Raw genomic sequence first — 23759 nt, 5'->3', positions numbered from 1 at the left:
ATACACTAATATGACACTAAAAAAGCAAATTTAACAATTTTTAATCAAATATTCAACTGTGCTAAACCCCTTTAACTCCACATCCTGATCCCTGTACTGAAAACTGATTTTTGTTGCTTGACAACAAACACAGCCAAGTTTTTTATGAGTAAAGGGCAAATATCTTAAAATATGTTAAAATTTCTGTCTCCTATAAAGCCCAGAGGTAAAAATTATTTTTGCAGAAATGTCTGGAAGCAAAAGGCTAAAAAGCAGTGAGGAATGTCAATGGTTTCATGCATAAAATCATTCCAAAGAAAAGTAAATAGAGGAAGAAGGATTCTATGGCTAAGATATGTGGGAAATGGAAGAACTCAGTGCTGTGGTGTCTTGGAAATATCAAATAGAGCTAAACCCCAACAATCCCATACATGATCCTGTTCTGCTTCCCAGTTTGGATTTGTCTGAAATAAAAAACCTATTTTTATGTTTAATTCCTGCCTCCAGCCGGAGCTGAAATCTCTGGCTCAGCTCATATCCTGATCCAGCCTCTGCCCAGATTTGATGGACTCCCAACACAACAAAATCCCATTTTTCCAAACTTTGCAAAGACCCTTTCCAGGAACAGACAAGCCCTAGGATGTGTTTCCAACTACAAAGGATGCATTTAGTTTCAACAGGCATTCAAAATCCAGGGAAAGTTAAAACATGGCCCTGCAGTGGTGTGATAAAGGTAAACATCCTGCACATGCTGGAGAAGGGAATATGCTGCAAATGTTGGGAGGGGATGGAATAAAAAGGTCAGATCATCCCCAGGATTTTGCTGAGCTCAAAAAGAGGGACGTTGTCAGAGGAGTTTGGGATTTCCTTGGACACCTGATCTCAAATTCCTCACTGAAATCCCCAAATCTCTCCCCCTTCCTAGCAACCAAAAAATCCATTATTTGAAAAGCTAAAAAATTCACAGAATCCTGGGATAACTGAAGCTGGAAAATCCCTCCCAGGTAAGCTGTGCCTGATGCCCACCTTGTCCCCAGCCCAGAGCACTGAGTGCCACCTCCAGCCCTTCCTGGGACACCTCCAGGGATGGGCACTCCAAAGCTCCCTGGGCAGCCCCTGCCAAGGCCTGAGCACCCTTTCCATGCAGAAATTCCTGCTGCTGTCCAAGCTGAGCCTCCCCTGGCCCAGCTTGAGACAATTCCAGACAATCAAACCCAAAAAATAGGAGATTTCCAAGAGCAAAATGATCTTTCCAATAAAAAAAAATTTTGCATTACCTAGGAAAAGCAGCTGGCTTGGGAATTGGAAATTGGACACAGTTGGAAATTTCCACCAATAAATATCTGGATTCTGCATCTGTCAGCCTATCAGAAGACAATTGCAGTGGGTTTTTCCTCGTTATCTAATTAATTCACTAATGGCTTTGTTTACAACAGAGGCTGGAGGCTGGAAGAGATTTAATTGCACTTTAGAAGCTGGGGCCAGATTTCTCTTAAAACAAAAATAAAGCTGAAAAATTCCATTGTGTCCACTTTGTACAGAGCCCATAAAACATGGCTGTGACATTTTATGTGCATGTTTTTATTTGCGTCTTTAGAAATCCCCATATTGCAAAGGAATTTTGCTTTTTGGAGCCACCAGGAAGCCAGGAGTGCAGAAGGTAAGGATATGATTTTTAGTCTCTCTGTGCTCAGCTATCACCTACAGGCACCAATTCCATGGAAAAATGACTCCAAACCTGGATATTCAGCGACTCCAATGTATTTATTTCAGAGCTGTCAAAATAATCTTGATTTAAACCCAGAAGAACTGACCTGGAGCAGATGCTCAGGAGCAGAGGACTTGAGTGAAAAGGAAATTAAAGAACAAAGCCAAGAGCAATAAAGGTGAGAGCAGAGATGATTTCTGAGGGCTGGAGACAGCTGTCCTCCATCCCTGTCACATGAGGTGACATTCCCTGTGCCAGTGGCCCTTGAAATTCCTGTTTTCCTAATGTTGGAAGAGGCACCAGGGAGTCACCAAAACACTGAGCAAAACCCACTCGTTCCAAAGCTTTGGAATGTTTTTCTGAGATACAGAAAACAAAACTGCCTGGAAAAGCAAGAGAAAAGGGGATTTCCATGTGTAATATCCATGGAATCAAAAATAATTTCTATTTTAGGCTGTCTGACCTAAAAGCCATATCCTTGTGCATGGATGCATGGAAAGGGCGACCTCTCCAAGGCACCAGCATTCCCAGAGGTGTCTGGAAAACCACATCCAATGCGAATGTTATTCCTTCTTGGCCAATCCCATCCCTAGACATTCCAGTTGCCCCCTAGCCACTACCAGTTGCCCTCTCCAGCAGTGACGTTCTGAGGCTTTGTGCCCAAAGCTATAAAATCCCTTTTCCTTGCCACATCCTTTGCTTTTTTAATCCATTTTACTCCTGGAAAGCACAAAAACTGTGAATATTTTCCAGGAACATTCTTTGACTTCCATATTCAGGCAATAAAAGAGCCAATTCCTCCAATATATTTCACATTTTTAGCCCAAAGCAATAAACCATATTTTTAATGGAGGAGGTGGATGAGGCAGCAATTCCAGGCTCAGTTTTGACAAAAGGAATATTTTCTTGGCTTTGTAACAAAATTTCCTTCTGTGGTAAAGAAAAAATAAAATCTGGTGTGTTGAGCTACACTTTTAAATATGTTTTATCTGTGTGCAGTTCACAGCTACAAAAAATGAGCTTATCCAGCATTTTCCTGCTCAGAAGAGGGGCACCCACCCCAGAAGAAAACCTCTGGGAATGTTTTTCCCACCTCAGGTGGCTCCAGGGTTTCTTGGAGGCTTCTCAGGTGTGAGCATCTGCTCAGAATGGAATATTTCTGCTCGGGCTGACACCTTGAAGGGACAGAGCACCTCCTGCTCTTCTCTCCTGGGCCAGGGCCTCGCATCACCAGGGTGGAGTTTTGGTCACTTTAAAGGTGTCCATGTCACCTGGCCATGGCCACTGGTGAGGGTCCCACGAGAAAACCCTCATGGAGACAAACTCGTGCACCTCCCCAGGAGCACCCTGAGGCTGGCAAAACCCCTAGAAAATGATCCCAAAACCTACACAAGGCTCAAACCAAGCCCCAGACTGGTGGGTCCCTCACTACAGGATGGAGAAGCCAGATGTTAATTTAGGGAGCAAATCCCTGGTGTCAGGAGAGGAGGGACTTCAAGAGAGAGGTTGAGCACGACCTCCTGCTCTAAAGCATCCTCAGCAGTGACTCCTTCAAAATACTCATAAATTTAATATTCATACATTAAACCCCAAACCCCAGGAAGGGACCAATGTTCCCCCAGATGTTCTTTCCTCCACAGGATTTCACATCCAGCCATGAAAAGTCAGGAATGAACCACAGGGAAGAGCAAGCTGAGCTTAGCACACCAAATTTCCTTTTTATCACAAATAACCACCTCGTTTTGCCCATTTTACTATCCTTCAGCTCCCACAGGGTTATGGAGTGGAGGCTTCCCTGAGGTTTTGTGGTGGCAACAGTAACTCTGTTCCCCTTGTGCCCGGGCTTGCAGGAGTTCCTAACATACTGCGCCAGTGTCCGGTGTCCGAAGCTCCTCCACAGTGTAACCCAACTCCCTCTTCCTACTCCAAGGTTTTGTGTTGCCTTGGTGCTGCAAACAGCTCGCCTCTTGCTCTGGATCTGCTTTAAAGGAGACCACAGAGCTCCAAAGCTCCAAGCAGGCTCGGATTTTATCTTTTCTCTACAGTTCTGCACACAACCAGGCCCTGTCTGGGATGTATTGTCATGGGTCAGCTGCTGAATGTTCAGCTTTGAGGATAAGCAAGTGCAACCACTCTAGACCAGAATAAAAAATGCGTAGGAGAGGCTTTCTAGCGTTACTCTGGATCTGGTTAAATAAGATTTTAGGTTGCTCTTCCAATCCCAGCACTCAGCCAATTCTCCAGGTTGTTTTTAAAAGGCCATAAATCAATGCCATAAACCACTTAAGAGAGAGAGGAGATGTGTGCTTCTCTCTCAGCCTAGGACATAAATCCTCCTTGGCCACTGCATAGCATTTATTGGTACATTTTTTATGTCTCAGGAAATGTAAGTCAGCTTTCTTCACTTGATAATCCCAGCAGATCATTTTTCTCGGGGTTATTGGGGTGTAATAACAAAGAAAATGAAGCCTTTAACACAGCAGTTGTATGAGGATGCCACACAAAGAAGAAGAGGTCACCTACCAGCTCCACTCTCCCGAACCCTCCGACTCCCAGGGTGTCGATGATGTTGAAATCCGACAGTTTCAGGTTGGCAAAGAAGGCAGCTTCGGCTTCGTATCTGGAGGTTTTGAGGCGAAAAAATGGAAATTTCTTAGAGGTGCAAACCTGAGCAGTGCGCGCTGCCGCCCCTGAGCTGTGGGAGCCTGGGCCAGCCTTTACCTGCTGCACTTCCATCTCAGCTCTCAAAATTCACTTTTAGCTCAGCATTCTGCTGCTCCCAGTCCCAGCATGGCTCCAGAGGGAAAGGTTTTCCACGGGGGAATAGCAAACATCCCTACTGAGGGTGCAAAGCCAACACCTGGCACCGCAATCCAGCTCCCAAGGCTGGGCACTTTCTATCCATCTTCTCCTGGGTGAGGTTTGCTTGTAAATATTTTGGTGTCTTTAAGGATTTTTGCAAGATAGAAGTCTCTCTTAGGAGTTTCTCATATCCATAGGCTGGCAGCAGTTTCTATAAATGTTTATTGGAAGTGGCAGGATCACCAAAGGTCCCTGGAGAGAAATCCCAGCCAGGTTTTATGAAATCAGATCTGATAAGCATGCAAATGCCTGAAATTAATGACTTCAGGCACAGCTCAACATTCCTATAAGGATATCTTCACTTGTTCTCCTCCTATAAACCCACTCAGAGCAGCCATCCCAAGCCAGGAGGTCCCAAAATCCTGATGCTCTCTGTTTATCCCATGGCCAGCTGCCCCACAACACCACGTGCCCGAGTAAGGAACACGCAACTCCAACCCATGCAAGCCTGCCAGAATCAGCTTCCCATGCCTATCCATGATCATAATTCCTCCAAAATAGCTCCTTGTTAAGGTTTAGGGTATTTTTAGAAAGGCTTGGAGGGGAAATGGATGAGGAGGATCCGCCCCCTCCATAAAATGTGACATTTGTCTGCTGGAGAGTCCCTGGCTGTGTCCAACCTTTGGCTGTGGGTGACTTTATGGGAAAAGAGTTGGCTGGATTATGGAGGGAGGCCTGGAAGGTTCAGGGCTTCATTTTAGCTGGAACAGCTTGCAATTAACAGTAGGGCATAATCACTGGAGGCTTTGCTCATGCAGGGTAACAGCAGTGGGAAGATGAGCCAGCATCCCACTCCTGTGGCCACCTGGCCAGCTTTGGGACATTCCCACACTGATTATTTCATTAACAGATTCCCTTCAAACCACTTCCTCTGCTCTATTTAAAACCTCAATGCCAATGGGGGAGAGAGAGCAAAACTCCATCATTTTCCAAGTGAAAAGGGAAAGCTACAGATAGCAGTCCAACAATGTGAAAGGTCACATCACAAAGCCCCAAATCTGAGGCAATAAAGCCTAATTCTCTCCCAGGGGGTGCTGTCAACAAATGACTTCAGCTCTGCTTTATTTTTTGTGCTGTCACCAGATCCTGTCGGCGACCTTGCTCCTGATGCATCTGACTTTGGAAGCCAATCAGCTCAGAGCCCGCTGTGAACTTGGGATAACCTTGTGTGCCACAGCTGCTCATTGATCCCTCCGTGCTCATCACGAGGTGAACGCTGAGCTGGCACTTAAAAAGGATTTAAATGTCCCCTTTCAAAGCACAGCAGAGCCATCGTTTCAGGGCTGACAGAGCAGTGAGCGCCTCTCGTTTCCATGATGAATGGACAGAGAAGTTGAATACCTTTAATGATTTCTAATTGCCAAGAAGATGAAATCCCAGTGTGGAAAATTTCCTGCCAACACAGTGACAGATGTAAAATTTCAGGGCCAGGGTCGCTTCAAGACCATCTGATTTCAACCTCCCTGCCACGGGCAGAGACACCTTCCTGGATAAGGAAGCTGAAATATTCTGGATTTGCATTGGAACATGTCAAAAAACCTGTATTATTTTGCTTAGAAAAATACTTGCTGCATTCTTGGGATTGCTTTGAGAATCCCTTGGCTAATTCCCTCTGCCACACTCCTTGGATGTAGTGAGAACACACAAGTGCAGAAAAGCAGATGAGACAAATTGGATGCATTTTTTTTCCTAAATACAGTGCAATAAGCCTCCAAACCCTCAAAGAAATGCCAAAAACATGCAGTGAAACCAAAACACAGGTGAAATCAAGCAAACAAGCCCTTCCCATGCCCACTAACAACAGTCCCACTGGAATTCTGTTTTATTCCCAGCTACAAAAGTCCAAGTCCACTTAAACACCAAATTCCTGTAAATTAAGTTGTTATGCACTCCAAACCTGCTAAGATGGAGGATAAATATCTTCAGAAAAAATAGGAAAATACAAATATTCCCAAGTTAAATCAGATCCCAGGGGTATGATCCTCATCACGAAGTTTAGAATTCCTTCCAAATTCCTGAAGCTGAGCGTGCTGCTCCCTGAACAGAAGCTCCCAAAGTTGTGCAGCATGAGCTCCTGGCTCAACAGAACGATGGTAAAAAACATCTGTGGTGTTTGATTTTACCTCCCAACGTAAAGAGGCACTGGGAGAGCAGTGCTAAGGAATACAGAAGTTGATATATTAATATTTTTCTGTAGAAAAATGCTCAGTTCTGGATCAGGATAAAGAATGTGCAACAGTCTGAAATGTTTGGGGTATTAACAGGGTGGCTCAGGCTGGAAGGGACCACATGTGGTGTCACCTCCCTGCTCCAGCAGGGCCATCCCAGAGCACAGGGCACAGCATTGTGTGCACACAGCTCTGCCACAGCCCCAGGGAGGAGAGCCCCCAGGCTGTGTGGGCAATGTGCTTAGGGAAGCAGCTCCGTAGAACAGAGGTGGGATGAGAGTAGGGACAGTTGGACCCCACTTGTGCAGGATGAGGTGGGAATAATTCATCTCTTTGTGGGACAGATCCACCTCTGCTTGGGCAGGATGCTTTTCTCCACTTTGGAGATTCCACAGCCTCATGCCATTCCTCTTTAATCAGAAAGGCAGTTTTATTGTAAATCCCAGCCTTATGCCAGTCCTTGGAGACTTTCCAAATAATCAAATGCTTTTCTGACTCTGGAAGAGTTCAAATTCCTGAATTAATTGATGGGAGGAGTGCTGGGAAGACACCTTGGAGGCACAAGTGGCATCACAGGCACACACTGGAGCTTTGCAGACACGAGGCCTGAACTTCCTTCACTGGGATTTCTGGGCTTGTTTGTCTCCAGTGGAATTAGCTGTAATTAAGAAACAGCCTTTCCCTGGGTATTTTGGTAATTGTGCTGCTCATCCCAGGTCAAAATGCCTGGAAAATTCTAGCTGGAAGTGCACAAAAAGAAAACATACAGGGAACGTGTGATCCAAAAGCAACGAACAGTCTGTTCTTTAATAAAGAGCTTTTAAAATGAAGGCTGAGCTTTTCAGAGGAGCTGGTGGGACACCAGGAATCGACTCCCAATGTGCTCCTAATGGAACTTTTTGCTTATTGAAGCAGGTTTTTGTCACCTACTGAGACTGGCCCACCCCTGGCAGAGCTCACAGTCCACTCCTGAAGCTGACAGCAGAGTGGGACCTCAGAGAACAGCACAGGAGATGTTCAGCTCTGAGTTAGGCAGGAGCATCCTGCACAGCCTCCAAGCTCTTCTCCCAGATTTCCTGAATCTGAATGGCAGAAACCTCCTGAAAGCTCCTCTGGAAGAGCTGGGGCTTTGGAACACCACTCCTTTCCCTGCCTCCAAATAAAATACCTGTTCCTGAGGAGCTGCCTGGCCTCAGCCTCCTCCTGGGCAGGGACAGGCATCACGTACAAGACACCAGAGCCATCAGGGGGCTCAGGAGGAAATTCCATCTTCCAATATCGCAATCTTTTGAAATGGCAGTGCAGAAGCCACAGCCCAAATATCTGGGCAATGCTGTGCCCAAGGGGAGAGGAAATCCTGTGGCTCCTCACACTCCTGGAGGTTTCCTAGAATTTAAATGAGCCACTGCCTTCTAGGTGGTGATTGCTCTGAGAGATATTTCTAAAACTATGAACAACAACAAAAATAATGAAATAATTGTGTTTCCCAGGCAGCTGATAAACAAGAAAATGTGAGGAGCAAAGGTTTGCAATTACCCAACTGCTCAGCTCTGCTGAAGTAGCTCCTGATTCCCATCCTAACCGTGTTGGGAAACATCGGACATCTGTTAGCAAACTGTCATCTCCACAGAAAACTTGGCTCCTCTCCACCTGCAGGCTGCCAGCTAGTCAGGAATTGCAACCAAATGAGAACCAACTACCCTGATCCGAGCAAACGCCATCAGTTTGGGGGGACAAACCCAGAATTTGGGAGCCCTCCTCACTGCCAGACACCAGCTTTGTTTAACAAGCAGCTTCTTATTTGGTTTTTTTGGACAGCCTGGTCACTACCACACCCTTCACTGAGGAAATGCATTTCTGAACATGGAAATTATGGAATCTCTGCAAAAACTGGGAGAAGTGGAGCTGCAGCACCTGGATGGTGATGATCAGAGCCAGCCTGCAAGGAGACACAGGTGAAGTGAGCCTGAGATCCACAGGTAGGGTGAGGAGGGAAATACATCCCAAAACTAAACCTTCTTTCTAGGCCCACTGCAAGCCCTCTCCTTATGGTTTTAAGATACAGGGAGATTCTAAAGGGGTCAGAGAATCGTGGAATAGTTTGGCTTGGAAAGGACCTTCATGATCATGTTGTTCCAAACACCTTCCAGGCTGCTCCCAACCCTTTCTTGAACACTATCAAGACAGGGCAGCCACAATTTATTTCTTATTAAATGAATCATCTGTTTCAGCTGATGGGACACTTAAAAGTCTGTGTAAAAGAAAGTAAAAATTCCCCCAGATCTTCACTTCTGTGACTATTCTTACTCTCCATCTGACTGCCCATATTTTAGCTGGGATGAAATGACCCACCTGGGTCTGGTCCATCCATGGAACCCTGCATGCCTGGTACCCTGAAACCATGTAAAGCTCTCTAGATTAGATTTGTGCTGTGTCAAATTTGAGTGAAGGTCAATAATGGGAAGTGGCAGGGACATGGCTGCAATTCCTGTCACCAGGAGGCTTCATCTTTGAAAGTGATGTAAGGAGGAGCACGTGCAGCAAATGGTGGCAGGGCTGACACAGCTTCCCTTCCCTTCTCTGCTGGCTCCAATGACTGAAAAGCTCAGGATCACATCTTTCCCAGGGATTTGGGGCAATGGGGAATCTAGGAAGAAGTGAAAGTGAAAACAAAAGCACCTTGTGTTGTGTCCATGTGAGATGCTGAGCTTCAGCTGTGCCCTGTTTGTGGGGGCTCAGGCAGGGGCATGACACAACATCATGCCACAAGGCATTGACACAACCAGCAGGATCCAGAGCCTGGGAATGTCTGGAAGCAAATTCCTGGGAGGCACTAAGAGCAAATCCCTATTTCTTTGTGGTGTGTTGCCACTCATCCTCTCAGAGGTCCCACCCCAGGTGCAAACCCTTCTTATCCAGCATTGCCTCTGGATATCAACCCATGGGGTGAGGACTTCTGGAGGGTGGTGTTCCTTGACAAACCTTTTCAGCAGGAAAAAACAACTAGGGCATGAACTCAACCCTTGCTGGGAAAGGCCAAACCTGCTCCCCAAACTTCTGCAGGATCTGAGCACCTCCAGGTCTCATGGATTAGCTGGAAGGGGATGGTGGCCCCAAAATGCCCCTCAGGTAGAGGAGGCAGTGAGAGCAGGGAATAACAATGTCCTGCATGTATGGGTGATGCCTTTAGAAGCTGACCTAGCACAGAGGCCAGACAGAGTTAAAGAATAAAGCAGGGATTTATTAAAAGGATCTCCTCCATGGATGCACCTTGGGCAGCACAAGAGCCCAGCCAGGGCTGCACCCAAGGTGAAACAAAATGGTCACAAAATGGACACCCGCTCACGGGGGCCCTCCCTGGGATCAGTTCTGCTCCATTTGCATATTGGAGTTAATTGTCCAATTCCAGCTTTAGGCTATGAAGTCCCATCCTGCTTGTTTTTCTCTCTTCAGCCCACATTGTTTGTGCTCTGGGGCCTGAAATTGTCCTTGGTCCCCAGCTAGAGCAGGAATTGTTTTGTTACCCTGCTCTGTGCAGAGAGCTCACCATCCCTTCGTGTGAAGCTCAGACCCACACACCAAAGCAGCACAGAATCTGAAAAATACAGAAGCTAAAACCTGAGGCATCATGGGAAAGGCCTTTGTGCTCCTTCCTCTGCATACCACATGTCCATCTCCTCATGATGCACAAATGCACCTGGGAACTTCCCAAAGTTCCTTTTAGGAAAAGCTGCCATGCCAAGGAAAAGCCCAGCTCCTCGCCTATTTCCTTATCCATCACAAACATTACAGCACAGCTGAATTCATTCCCAGCTCTGTCACGTTATTGCCATTTATGAGCTCGCTCACAAATGCTGATCCCAAAATTATTCAGGATATCTCCATCAATAATTCCTGCCTGGGATTAGCTACCCTATAATGCCAGTCCAGTCCAGGGAGAAATGGATGCTACAGTGCCACTCACTGATCCTGGCTGCTCAGAGAGGATTTACCTCCAGATGAGGAGATCAAGAAAGAGAACATCTAACTCATCTTCTATTCCCTTTTTTTTTTTTTTTTTAATTGCAAACCACACCAGTGGAAGGATGGATCTGTGAATGGATCCAGGGCAAACAGATGGGAATAATAACCCAGGTATTCCTTAGGTCAGGTGTCCTCCTTCCACCCCATCCTTCTGAGGTGGCTTTAACTCCTAATTTAGTTGCTCCTCTCACTGCCTTCCACATCTGACACCTTCAAAAATTTAAAACCAATCCCAATTCTTTGGGATTTTTAAAAGCCATGTGCTGGTGGTGCCACTGGGTTTGAAGCTGCAGTTGTTGAGACCATTGCATAGAAAAGAAAGGCCGGATTTCTTTTCAAGTCCATGGTTTAAGGGCTGGGAATTCCTCTTGGATGCCCCAGCACCTGAACTCACAGCCTTTCACAGCAGGAGAAAACTGCACACCCCCTGCTTCAGATTTTCTTACAGAATGGGAGCTTTGAGTGGCAGCTAAACCAGACATTAAAGCCATGGCATCTCTAACTTCTGCTGGAAGGGGAATGAGATCTGAAATTAAAAATATAGGGTTAAAAAACTCACAGGTTCCTTTGTCCCCTCCCCTTTTTTAAAAGCAAATCACTTTTCAGTGAGAGCTCAGCATCACAAACAAGATACTGTGCTGTTGCAGCAAGCTGAGCTCATCCCAGGTTAGTTCAGTAGTTAAATAAAGAGATTTGTTGGGGCTTTGAAGACTTGGATGTTGCACAGATCTCACCAAGAATTGTAACTGAATGCACTGAAATGCAGCCAATGCAGCTCAGAAAGTGCTTCTCCTCATCCAGGGTCTTTGAAAAGTCTGGATTTTCTGAAGTGAGGTTTGTTGAAGCCCTAAAAGTGCCAAGAGATTGGTGATACCTCATTAAACATCTTGTGCTGCTGGGTTCAGTGCCTCCCACCCCACAGTGGGACCTCATCTGAGAGAAAACCCCTTCAAATGCACATTTCATCCTTTTTGCCCCCAGATATTCACATTGGATGCTCTCCTCTTGTAACACAGAGAAGTTCATCACTCCCTTTAAAACTCACAACAGCCCCCAGGAGTCTGAGCTCCCAAAATCCCAGCCCTTCACTTCCTAGTTCCAGCACCCAAGTTGTGGAATTGTCCATTACACATCTACAAGATGCTGATGAGCCAGAAAAAGCCACAATTTTGGTGGAAGAGCCAAAAAATCTGGGATAGAAAATGCCAACTGATGGGAACTCCGTGGAGACCTGAGCCCCAGTGCTCTCAGGAGAGCACAAGGAGGGTTTTTAGGGAGAACAGTCTCTGATTTTCTCTGGAAGTCACAGGGAGATCACAATGGAAATGTGTGTTTCTTTTCCAGATGCACATGTTCATCCTGAACTCCTAAGGAAACAGCTCCATGCTTCCAACAGGACTCTCCCCACCTCCTGCTCTGGGAAGTGCTGGATTCAGCTCTGGGTAAAACAACATTTGTACTGTTCCTCATGCCAAAATGTCCTGAAATAGTTCAAACAAGACACCCTACAGAATAGTCTGATTAAACCCCCCAGATTTTAATCCATTTTAATTAAAAGGGGTGGAGGGAGGATGTGGAGTATTCCTTCCTCTGGTGGAGTTTCCTGTTCTGTGCAGTATTAAAGGATATTGCTTAAGGATGGGGGTTGTTCCTTCTCTTTTCCCTCCCTTTTTCCTGGCCTCTTGTTTTAACTCTGGATGATTTTAGCTGGGGGCCAAAGAAATGCCTCATATCACATTCTACCCTGGCCCAGTGAACAAAATCCTAAGGAAAAGCAGAAGACCTCACATGGCACCTCAAATGCTGCACTTGGACCTTGACAACCTCATTTCATTCCAACAAACAAAATATTTGATATAAAATGGAAGAGCAGTAAAATGTTATTTATCAACAGCCAAATAAATTCATATTCAAATAATGGATTCCTGGGCAAATTGGGGTTTAAACCCCCAGATTCAGAAGTTTCAGATTTCTGTGGGAGCACCCACCTCCCCAGTTCCTAAAGGAATAACACAAAGGCTGTGGAAAATAAACCTCCCACAGTGATCTTTAATGCCCTTGAATAATTTAGAAGAGGTAAAAAATTAGTATTTTGATGAGGAAGGAGACAATTCCCTGAATTCCCTCTTTTCTGTTCATTTGCTTTGGATTCAACAGTTTGGATCTATAGACAATAAAATCTCTTTGGAAAAGAAGGCATCAAGGGTGTTTCCTTTCACTTTTCTGACTGAATTCAGAGGCAATACCTATAGATCCCTTGGGGATTTTTTTCCTTTGGAAAACACCAAGAGGAACCCAGGCTGCTGTGGATACAGAGGAAAACAATAATTTTTTATTAAAATTCAAAATGAACTCTGCAAGGCCAATAAATCCCAAACTGGATTCAAAGGTACCATTGAACAACACCAAATGTATTTTAGGGAAAACTGTTGGGATTCATTGGGAAAGAGCCTCAGGTCCACCCTTGGAAATTCAGACATGATCTCAAGGAAAGCTCAGCGTCATTAGACCTTGACATTGCTCAAATCAAAGTTGTGCTCTACAAAATCTCCCCAGATAATTTCAAAGATTAGATCCCAAGAACCCAAAAAATGGCTCAGCTGAGCACATCAACTCCAAGGAGCCCTTTTGCCTCCAGCCTCCAGGCAGGACCTGCATGGGAAAGGTCACCATGGCAACTTAGTTGCAGCTTTCTCTTCTTAAATTTTTTAAGGAATGTGGGGAACAGATCAATAAATTGATGATGTCAGACACATTTATTTGTCCAACTCGCTGTGTTCACCACTTAATGTGCATTTGCTCAAGTCCCAGGGGTTTCAGACAGCTCTGTCAGTGTTTTGGCCTTGGTTCTTTTCTCCAGTGGTCCAAATCCTCTGGGAGAAGACCCCTTGCAAGAGGGATTCCAGCTTGGCAGCTGCTAAGAGGCAGAGCTCTACCTTGAGAGAACTTGGGTTCCTTCTCCAAGGGCTGCTGAGGGGCATTTCATGGAATCACAGAATGGTTTGGAATGGAAGGGACTTCAAAGCCCATCCAGTCCCACCCCCTGCCATGAGCAGGGACATCTTCCACTGTCCCAGGCTGCTCCAAGCCCCAGTGTCCAACACTGGACACTTCCAGGGATCCAGGGGCAGCCACAGGTGCTCTGGGCACCCTGTGCTGGGGCCTGCCCATCCTCCCAGGGAACACTTCCATCCCAGTATCCCATCTAACCCTGACTTCTGGCAGTAGGAATCCATTCCCTGTGTCCTGTCCCTCCATCTTTATCCCTCTGGCCAATGCCAGAGTGCTCCAGCTGTGCTGCCACTGCTGGTGGAAGCTGTTCCATCTGGCATTTTCCATCCTAATTGACTTGGGAAAAAAGAGGTGACATGGAAGAGGAAGGCATGAAGAGCGGGAATATCACATAAAATCCTACTGGAAAAGTGGGAGCAGGCAGGAAGCAGATTTTCCCTCACAAAAAGGGGCTTGGTGCTCCCCTTCTTCACTCTGGCAGACAGATGGAAATGTGGGAAGAGCTCACTGAACCCAGGTTCCACACAACCAACCCTATCCTGGGATCTCCCTGCTCCAAACCCACTTCTAGTTGGAGTTACCTGCTGAGATTTTGCTTTTTTGTGTGAACATCGCATTGGAAATCAAAATCAAGGGCTTGGACTATGCAGGTCCTTTTGACTCCATGTGGGATGGACTCTGCAGAGGCAGGAAGAGTTTAACACCTCCACACACACAACCTTTACCTGGCAAAAGGCAGGAAAAGGCAGAAGAATGAAAGGTCCATTTGGAGAAAATCTGGAGAAGCAGGAAAACCAAAGCACCTGTGCATGCACAAACATCCAAGAAAGGTCTAAGGGTGAAGAACAGGAGAATTAGATAGTCTCAGCTCTCAGGAAGATTATTTTGGCACAGGGGAATAGCAGGGCCATCTCTGGGATGACAGAATTACACCCCCAGAAGAGATGCTGGAGACAGGAAGGCTACACCAAGCAGCCTGTTCTTGAAATAAAAGAGTAATTTATTGTGCTAGATCAGCTTAACAAAACAAATTATCAAATCAACTGTAGATGGAAATTCCAGTGTAAACAAGGACGGAGGGAATTAGCATGAGATTTCTGGCCACCCAAAGGATGGGCAAGGGTGGCTGTGATCTGGTTTGGGTTGTAAGGGACCTTAATGGGCAGGGACATCTTCCACTTGCTCCAAGCCCTGTCCAGCCTGCCTTGGACACTCCCAAGGACTGGGCAGCCACAACCACATGACTGATAAGAAAAGATAAGCCAGGCCCAGTTCAAAGTCCTACCCTTGGGAGAACCTCCTTGTAACAGAAAAATCATGATCTAACACTGCTGGAGAGAGGTTTCACATAAAAGTACCACATAAAAGGTCACAAAAGGGAATTCAGAGAGCAGCTGAAGGAGCTGATGAGGAGAATGAAACCTCAGCAGTGGCACGTGGGGATCTGGACGCAGCCAACACACCCAGCGTGGTTCTAGAGAGGCCAGCAGGAATTTGGAGTGGCTGAGTGGCAGCAGGAGCCAGGATATTAAAAGCAAGAGCACCCTTCAAATATGAAGTAATTTCAAACAAATCAAGAAAGAGGAAAGAACAAAGAACCAAATCATGTCCAGTTGAAAGGCAAAATGCCATAAGACAGAACAAAAAAAAAGGCAAATAACAACTTCAAAAGGCTTCAAACCAAATAATAAACCCTTCCTGACCACAGCAGCAGCACGAGCCTGACCATGGGCTGTAGAGATCCTACAGAGACCCTCTGGAAAGCACCCACCAAGGAGAACAAAGCCATGTGGGAGAAGCTCAGTGCACTTTTTACCCCTGGGCTCAGCGTGGAAGGTCTTGGGGAGAGCCTCCCAGCACATCTTCCTTCTCAGGGAAGCTCCAGGGGAACCCCACTGAAGTGTCAGGAGGGGACCCAAGCCGAGCAAGGGAGCAGATGGGCCTCCCCCAGCACTTCTGTGTGACCTCCAGGATGGAAGTGGCTTTTTGATAGGATCCAGAGCCTACTGGTCCCCTAAAGCCAACATCTGTCCTAACAGAAGCACTTGACATATGGATAAATCGGAGTTCTTTGGGGAAGTGCCAAGGAGCTTCCCAAGCCTACTGGAGCTCTTTGAAGGAGTCCCCAGGCACACGGGAAGGAGAGATCTGCTGGATACAGTTGCCTTGGATTTCCTAATGGCATCTGACGAGGTTTGAAAGGCTCTTACAAAAAGGATATAAGAAGAAAGGTCTGTGCATTGATTAAACAAAAAAAAGGTTCAAAATAGGAAATGCATGGCTCATTTTCCTAATGGAGGGAGGCCAACAGTGCTCAGATCCTTCCTGTTTAACATCTTTAGGGATGAACTGGAAAACAGGAAGAAGTAAAGTGGCAGCATTGGTCAAAGATATGAAATCACCAAAAGCAGCAAACAAAAGGCTGAGGTGAAAAACTGAATGAGGAATTAAAGATACTGAGGTACAAGGTAATACCTACACTTGAAATCCTGTAGGAATTAAGGGAGGGGGGGAAAAATCCTGCATAAGCAGGTGGTGATGGTCATTCATTCACCTTTACTGCTCTCACCTCAAAAGCTAAGGAGTAAGGTTGGAAAAGTGGAAAGTGATGGTGAGGAGCACAGAACTGGCGTGGATTCTGTGCTAGGGGAAAAGACAACTGGCAGGAGATGGTCAAAGTTGAAAAGGTCAGGGTGTGCCATGGAGAGCAGCTGTGCAGATTCAGGGAAGAGAAACCCACCAAGGAATGCTCAAATCTATCGACAGCAGGAAGTGCCCGAGTCCCAAATCGCTGGAGACCGGAGGCTGCCAATTAATAAATCAATAATCACCTCTTTGCTCTTCTCCCCCTTCTGGACACCTGCTGGAGGGCACGGGCAGAGACAGGACCCAGCTGGATGCACTGAGGCACGTCCAGCAGATCTGCACAGAACTGGGATAAACTGGGAGACTCAAGAGCCCTCCTTGTAGTGTCTAAGAGCATTAAAACCCAGAGCTGTGTTTCTCAGCCTGCCCTGGAAGCTGTTTGTGTCTGACATGGTGAGACAGGAGCTGCTCAATCTTACAGCTTGTCTTGACCAGATAAAAGGAAGTTCTTATCAGGCATTTATTTATTTATTTAACACATGGCAGCCAGGCAAAAACAGAGTTCTCGCTGCTCCGCTGCTGCTGTGCTCAAATTCACCACAGGAGAAACTCCCAAGTCTCTGACAACATTGGAATATTAATTATGCTGTGCTAATCAGGAAGGGATTAGGAAAACAAGGAACCAAAAAAAATACCTGAACTCCCAGGGTTTTTTACCTCAGGTAACTCCTTGGCTGGGAAAGGGATGCAAGCTGGCTCATTTGGGGAATCCAGCCACCAAACCCTGCACATCCCAGCAGTTCAACATCATTCCTGATTTTCTGATGGAGCACAATATTTCCTAAAACACCTCCCACACACTCAGCTGGGTTTGGAGAAGGGCTTGCGCCAGCCCAGGAGCTGAACTTCCATGGATGAGAGCTCCCCCAAAACCCCTCCAGGTCATGTTCCCAACACTGGAATCTCGCCCCAGCTCCGGAAAATTCAATGGGATATGGGCACAGCAGCAGCTCTGGGGTGGGGAACACAGAGGAGACCAAGGGCTCTGGTACACAACACCAGGGGCAGCTCAGAAGACAGAGGATCAAAAGCAAGGAGCTTCCTAAGGGTTTCTCAGCATCCCTTTGAAGGTTCCCATCCCTTCTCCAGCACTTTCCCATACTTCCACTGGAGGGCAGGAATATCCCACGTTTCCAAAGATGACCCTTCAGCCCATTGCTGCACACCCTTAAACAGCTCTAGGAAGGCCTGGCCTTTGGGGACATTGGTGTGCTCCTCAACACCCTCATTTGGTTTCTGTCCTGCTTTTATAGAGTAGCATAATTAGCAGGATGTTTTTTTTCAAAACATCCTTATTATTTTCATCAAACAACGGCAGCATTCACAGTTTGTCCCCACAGCCATGCCTCCCCTCCCAGTGCCCCTCTGCCTCCCTGCATCACCTGCAGCTCTCCAGGGTCCCCTAATTTCCTGACATAATTTTCTGTAGGTAGCACAGATATACTGGAATTCCATACACCTGCATGGAGCAGGAGATTTACATCCTCACTGCTTCTTCTGGCTGGAGTGTGGCTGTGCTGGAGGGCAGGGAGCTCTGCAGAGGGATCAGGACAGGCTGGATCCATGGGCTGAGGTTCATCAAGGCCAAGAGCCAGGTCCTGCCCTGGGGTCCTCATGGGCTGGCAGGGATTTTCCAGCCCCAGTGACCCTGGGATTCTGTGACAGTCTTGTAGAGCTGATCTGGGGACCTCTGGCTTGTATTGACTGTATCTTTCTTAGTGACAACTCTCATCAAGAGTGGAATAAAACTGATTTACTGTCTCCCACAATGGGACATATGGAGTTTACTGAAGGGGTCACACTTAAGGTTGATCTGCTTGACAGATTTTATGTGGTTTCCAAAAGTTCTCTCAGAATGTTCCCCAGCAAAGGCCATTAAAGACACAAAGCTGCCAGGAGACAAAAGGAGAGGTCTTTTCATGGAGAAAGAACTTCTCTGGAGAGCAGGAGGCCACCACCTGTGACCCTGAGGCTGGGGCTGCGGCTGCTTGATGGAGTCAAAATTCGGATGAATAAATGTTCCTAAAAGGCTTCTGTGAACATTCAGCCACTCAGAGCAGCAGAAAAGAAACAGAGTAAACCAAAATGAGCTGTAGAAGGACCTAGGGAAGAGCCTGGCGGAAGCACCTCAGTGCTTTTCCAATAAAGATGAAATCAAACAGAGATAGAAAAAAATAACCCAAACTTCCAATGCCAAAACCAGGCTCTGGGATGACGATTCCCCTCAAGACAACCCCAGGAAAGCATCAGCTCCATGCTGGTGGGCTAGAAGACGGATGGAATGTCAGGGATCACCAGGAAAGCAGGAGGAAATCAGTCTGGCTTTATACCAATTACAGCACCACTAGAGTCATGGCTGAGAAAGCTGGGACTCTCCAGCCTGAAAACTGCCCACAATTCAGCATTTTCTAGACTTATTTAGTAAAGGGAGACATCATTTCACTAAAATCCAGGGTTTTTGGACTATCTGAGTGTTTAAAATCTGGGATCATGCTGAACATGCCCTGCTGTAGGAACTCTTCTCCACATTAAATACCTGACTTTTCCAGCCTAATTCTACACTATAAAGACCCACTGTTAGCTCCTACAGGGGAAATAATTCTGCAGGTGAAGCTCTTCCCACTTGGGCTCCTTCTCTGCCAGTTGTTCCCAGAAGATAGGAGAGAGCAGGATGGTTTCAGCCCTGTTTTTTTATTAATTTTGTTTAATTCATTTCCTCTCTTCACATCTATTTCCTGATGTGGAAAATGAAGATACACAGCAGATGTATCCTGGGGCAGATCACCTATGGGATGTCTGGGATCAGGACAAAGGCCTGTTTTTCTCTTGAGGAGAACAGGAAGCATGTGAAGAAGCACATCAAGCATGTGGTGATATTCCCTGGAATATTCTGGCAGCCTCTGGAGGCTTGGTGGGTTCACAGGAGCTCCTGGAAAGGTGCTAAAAGAAGAAGCACAATGTTGCACACCAAATCCACCCTCCTTGTGGTTTTCCAGCAGGAATCTCAGCCCTCCCAAGGGGATGATCCCTTTGTGTGAGCATTCCAGACAAAACCCAGACCACAGCAAGGATCTGAGCTGTTGGAGCAAGTCCAGAGGAGGCACCAGGATGAGCAGAGGGATGGAGCAGCTCTGCTGGGAGGAAAGGCTGGGACAGTTTGGATTATTCAGCCTGGAGACAAGAAGTTCTAACTGGGGCTTTCCAGTGCCTGAAGGGATTCCCCAAGAAAGATGGAGAGAGACTCTTTATAACGGCCTTCACTTCTCCAGTGGCCATTCTACACAAAACCTTTCCAAAAGCCCATTTCTATTTTCAAAGGGGATTAGCTCTTCCTTTACAAGTAGGTTTTACTCTGTCAGCATCTTTAGTAAGCACCCAAACTCTACCTGCTGCTCACCGAGAGGATGAGAAACCCAGAAACATTTCTTTTAAAGTGTAATAAACCAATCCTTAACCAAAGGGTAAACAGTGATTCCTGGGGTTGAACTATACGGCCATATATGTGGTTTCTGATAAAGATCATCTTCCTGCACTTCCCCTCTGCTAATGGCTCTGCTGTCACTTGAAACTCCCAGGAGAGCCTTAATGCCTTCTTCCTTTCCTGGAACTAGCAGTAGAGGTTTCAGATGAGCTTCCCTTTGACTGAAAATGAATCAGGAGAGGCCTGAAATCAGCTCTGTACCAAACAAACATAATTCTGAGAGATTTTTCTGTCAGACACCTCAGTCTGATTAACACCAGGCAAGGCAGGGAGGGCAGAGCTCCTTTGTAAGCTATACATGGGGATTAGGAGTGTCTGCATCCCTCAGGACTAAATCAAAATTGGCTTTTTAAGTAGATGCCAATGTTTTAGCTTATTAAGGCACAAAACATGTGGTTCTCCGTTTATTTTTAAGCAGAGTGGATTTTGAGGCTTTCTCTGTGAGGCCTTTTGATAGCAGCTATGGTATTTCCAAAGCTGCCAGGGCTCCAAACCTCTTCCCTGGATTCAGGGGTGGGAGGATGAGCCAATTTCAGCCCAAAAGCTGTGAAAAAAGGCTGTTCTCCTGGAGCCTCCAACATCAGAGGCTCTTCTGGTATTGAGCCAGTGACTGCTGAAATCCCAGACTCATGGAATGGTTTGGAAGACACTTTAAAGCCCACCCAGTGCCACCCCTGCCATGGGCAGGGACACCTTCCACTGTCCCAAGTTGCTCCAAGCCCCAATGTCCAACCTGTCCTTGGACACTGCCAGGGATCCACGGGCAACCACAGCTTCCCTGAGCCAACTATGTCAAAAACCTTTTTGTTGCTTATATCCTCACTAAATCTGCTGAATTTTAAACACAGACCTCCTGGAAGATGCAAAATTCATCTCACCTTGTTGACACTCTGTATTCAGAGCGTTGCACCCACATCCTTCCCAGTCAGGTTGTAGTGCAAACACAGAATCATTTATGTTGGAAAAGACTTGTCAGATCATCGAGCCCAAGCCTCAGCCCAGCATCTTGTCCAGAATTCACATCATGGTGCTGCAAGGAATGGCCTTAAGGGGATTTTCCTAATTATTTCCTGCTCATTATTTCAGGTCATCTGCATTAACCCCTGAGAGAAGCAGCAGATCCTAAAGGATCCCCTGGAATGGGTGACCTGCAGTGTGTTTCTCATGTACAGAATTTTACATGAACCACATTTCCACCTCATCATCTGTAATTAATTACAACCAAAAGAGAGGGCTTTGATAAAATTTTTATTTGCACTGGAGCACTCTGCACTAAAATAGCCATCAAGCCAAGCACTACAACCTGTTATCTCCTCCTTAATCCCAGCTTTTCACCATCATACCTGGATTTTCCAAGTAGAAAAGCATAACTGAGATGTTTCAGCAAGGAGGGACTTGATGATTATCAACTCTCCTGTCTTGATTGCTCCTTTCCCAGTTTATTTGGACCTGAGTGTTTGTGCCTGGCAATTCAGAGGAGAAACAGAGTTGTGTTTTCCAAGACTTCTCCTCATCTCTTTATTCCCCGCTGCTGTAACAGCCCAGGTTCCCATAGAAACTGAGAGTAAAGAGCAGAAGTGTAAAATACAAATTAACAGGTCCAAGCTGGCAACGTTGTGTTTTATTAGACAAATAAATATCACTAATGGGCACTGGACTTTTCTAAGGGTAGAGCCAGATAAGGCTGCACCTTATCAAATAAAGAGATGGCACACAAATGATAATGCCCAGACTCACTGGGATCGGGTCAATTCCACTTCTGCAAACTGAGCTGTTTTCTGCATTACTCAATTTTGGAGGCAGCAAAACCCCAGCTCCTCATTCCTAGGTCTGATCCTGACTCCCCCAGTCATCCCAGTTTGAAGAGGTTGATCCCACTCCTGGAAACTGAGCTGTTTTCTGGATTATTCAGTTTTGGAGGCAGCAAACTCTGAGCTCCTCATTCACAGGTCTGATCCCCCAATCACCCCAAGTGAGTCTGGATTCTCATCCCTCAACACTGGAGCTTTGCAATGTGGGAATGGAGCAACAAGCACTAATTTAAGACCTTCTCAGGTGGACTCCATAATTACAAATGAGTATTGGCACAAGGACTGAAGGTCTGTGTACAAAGAACTGTAAAAATGGGTTTCTGAGGAAAGCGCAGGCTGGATGCTCTTGGATGTATCTTGAAAGTGGTCCTGGGTAATTATATTGTTTAACAGTGAAAGGGGTTTTTTGAATTGAAGGACTTCAGAAAAATTATCAAGTTGATTGAAAATTTTCACTTTGAAATTATCAATTTGAGTCCAACATGACAGCAGAATTCTTCCTAACAAGAACACTGGAAATGGGAGAGATACTGCTAGGACTATTATCTATTCCAAGCCCTGGAGAGTTCTTAAAAGGCCATAATAAAATAAATAAAATATGATTGAATTTTTTTTTTTCCTAGAGACACTTTCAATGCCATTTACAAATATTCCAGGAGTGTTTATCCTTGGGCACTCCTGTTGTGCCTTGTCCAAAGGGGTGACACAGATCAGCCTCTCCTGAGCCCCTGCGGCAGAAGGAGTGATGCCCTCTGCTAGAAATGTTCTTTTTGTAAGCAATGCCATTCACTGAAACTTGGGGAAAATTAGGAAAACATTCAAACAGCTGAGATGTTTGCAATTATTTCCATTTCCAAGCCAGGCTGTGCCATCCAACCCTCAGTGACTCAAAAGGAGAATTCATTGGAGCAGCTCCTGTTGAGTTTTTGAGCAATGCAGCCCCTGGCAGCCCCCAGGCTCAGTCTCTTATGCTCACTTCCCTTGTATAATGGCACAGGAGATGCTGCAGGTCAAACAAATATTTGAATTTCTTTCCCCCAGCTGTGTTTAAAACAATGTTGCAAAATGCTTGAAGCCGTGCAAAGAGATTTACATAAAAGAAATGCTTGAAGCCATGCAAAGAGATTCACTTGAGTCCAGAGACTCCCACCTCAAGCCATCACCAACCCACCAGGAAAGGGAACAGCACTACTTGTTCCCAGCCTTTACACCTCCCCTGGCTCTCCTGAGGAGTCTGTGTGGTTTCTCCATTTCCAAGGAGCTGTCCTGGATAATGAGGCACTGATAAAAACCTGCCTGCATGAGAAGCAATGGAAAGGTTGAAACACAAGTAGAAACAGGAGGAAATATTCTTCATTTTGCTGCTGCATTTCCCAAACTCAGTAAAAGGAAGTTCAAGTGACCAGAGTTATAGCTGGTTGTAAGAAAAAACAGCTAAAACCAACTAAAAATCATATATTTAATGTTATTATTTAATATTCATATTTAATATGAATATATTCAATTCTCAGGGGACTTTGGGAAGTGCTGAGTGTGATCTGTGACTGGTGCAAGGCTCACTCCTGCAGGACTTTACCCTTTGCAACCATAAAATATGAGAACAAATCCTTTTTGCTTTAAATGTCAGCTTCAATACTTAGCAAGGGCATGTGTGAGCAGCAGAGAGCAAAAGCCTTGGAGCAGCATTTTCTCCTGGATCTGCTGTTTTGCCAAGCAGGAGGTCACGTCCTCACTAAGCACTCGCTCAACTCTTAAATATTTTCATGTCTGAATCTGACCCAGATGCAAAACATGACAACTCAGCTCCTGCATCCTTACTAAAACAGCTGATTTGGAGCAGTGGGGTTGGTAAAACAGCTTTCAAAGCTGAACTGCAGGCACTCACTCCCTGAGTGTAGGAAATGACTGGGAAGCTGGAAGCGAGGGAATTTAAGGGCACAGCTGATGGCTCAAAGCAGCCGAGTGGAGGCTTTTTATTTCGTGCCAAGCCAGCATCTGCAGGGACTCCCTGGCAATTTCTCTGTGTGTTCCAAGAGTCCCAGCCCTGGCCTGGGCTGCTGCCAGCCCTG

At 46.0% G+C, this 23759-nt stretch overlaps 1 protein-coding gene across 2 annotated transcripts in view; it reads right to left on the bottom strand.

Annotated features, from left to right (window-relative positions):
• Positions 1–23759, bottom strand: part of PRKG1 (protein kinase cGMP-dependent 1) — a 361757-nt gene that overhangs the window by 19653 nt on the left and 318345 nt on the right. For both annotated transcript variants that reach the window (XM_041404955.1, XM_041404954.1), the window contains exon 10: positions 4211–4307. In XM_041404955.1, the coding sequence (XP_041260889.1) occupies positions 4211–4307 (97 nt within the window). The remainder of the gene's footprint in view (positions 1–4210; positions 4308–23759) is intronic.

The sequence above is a fragment of the Onychostruthus taczanowskii genome, unplaced genomic scaffold (genome assembly GCF_017590055.1).
Source record: "Onychostruthus taczanowskii isolate IOZ18803 unplaced genomic scaffold, ASM1759005v1 scaffold22, whole genome shotgun sequence".
Lineage (NCBI taxonomy): Eukaryota > Metazoa > Chordata > Aves > Passeriformes > Passeridae > Onychostruthus > Onychostruthus taczanowskii.
Note: the sequence above shows the minus strand (reverse complement) of the source record. Positions and strands in the feature narration are given on the sequence as shown.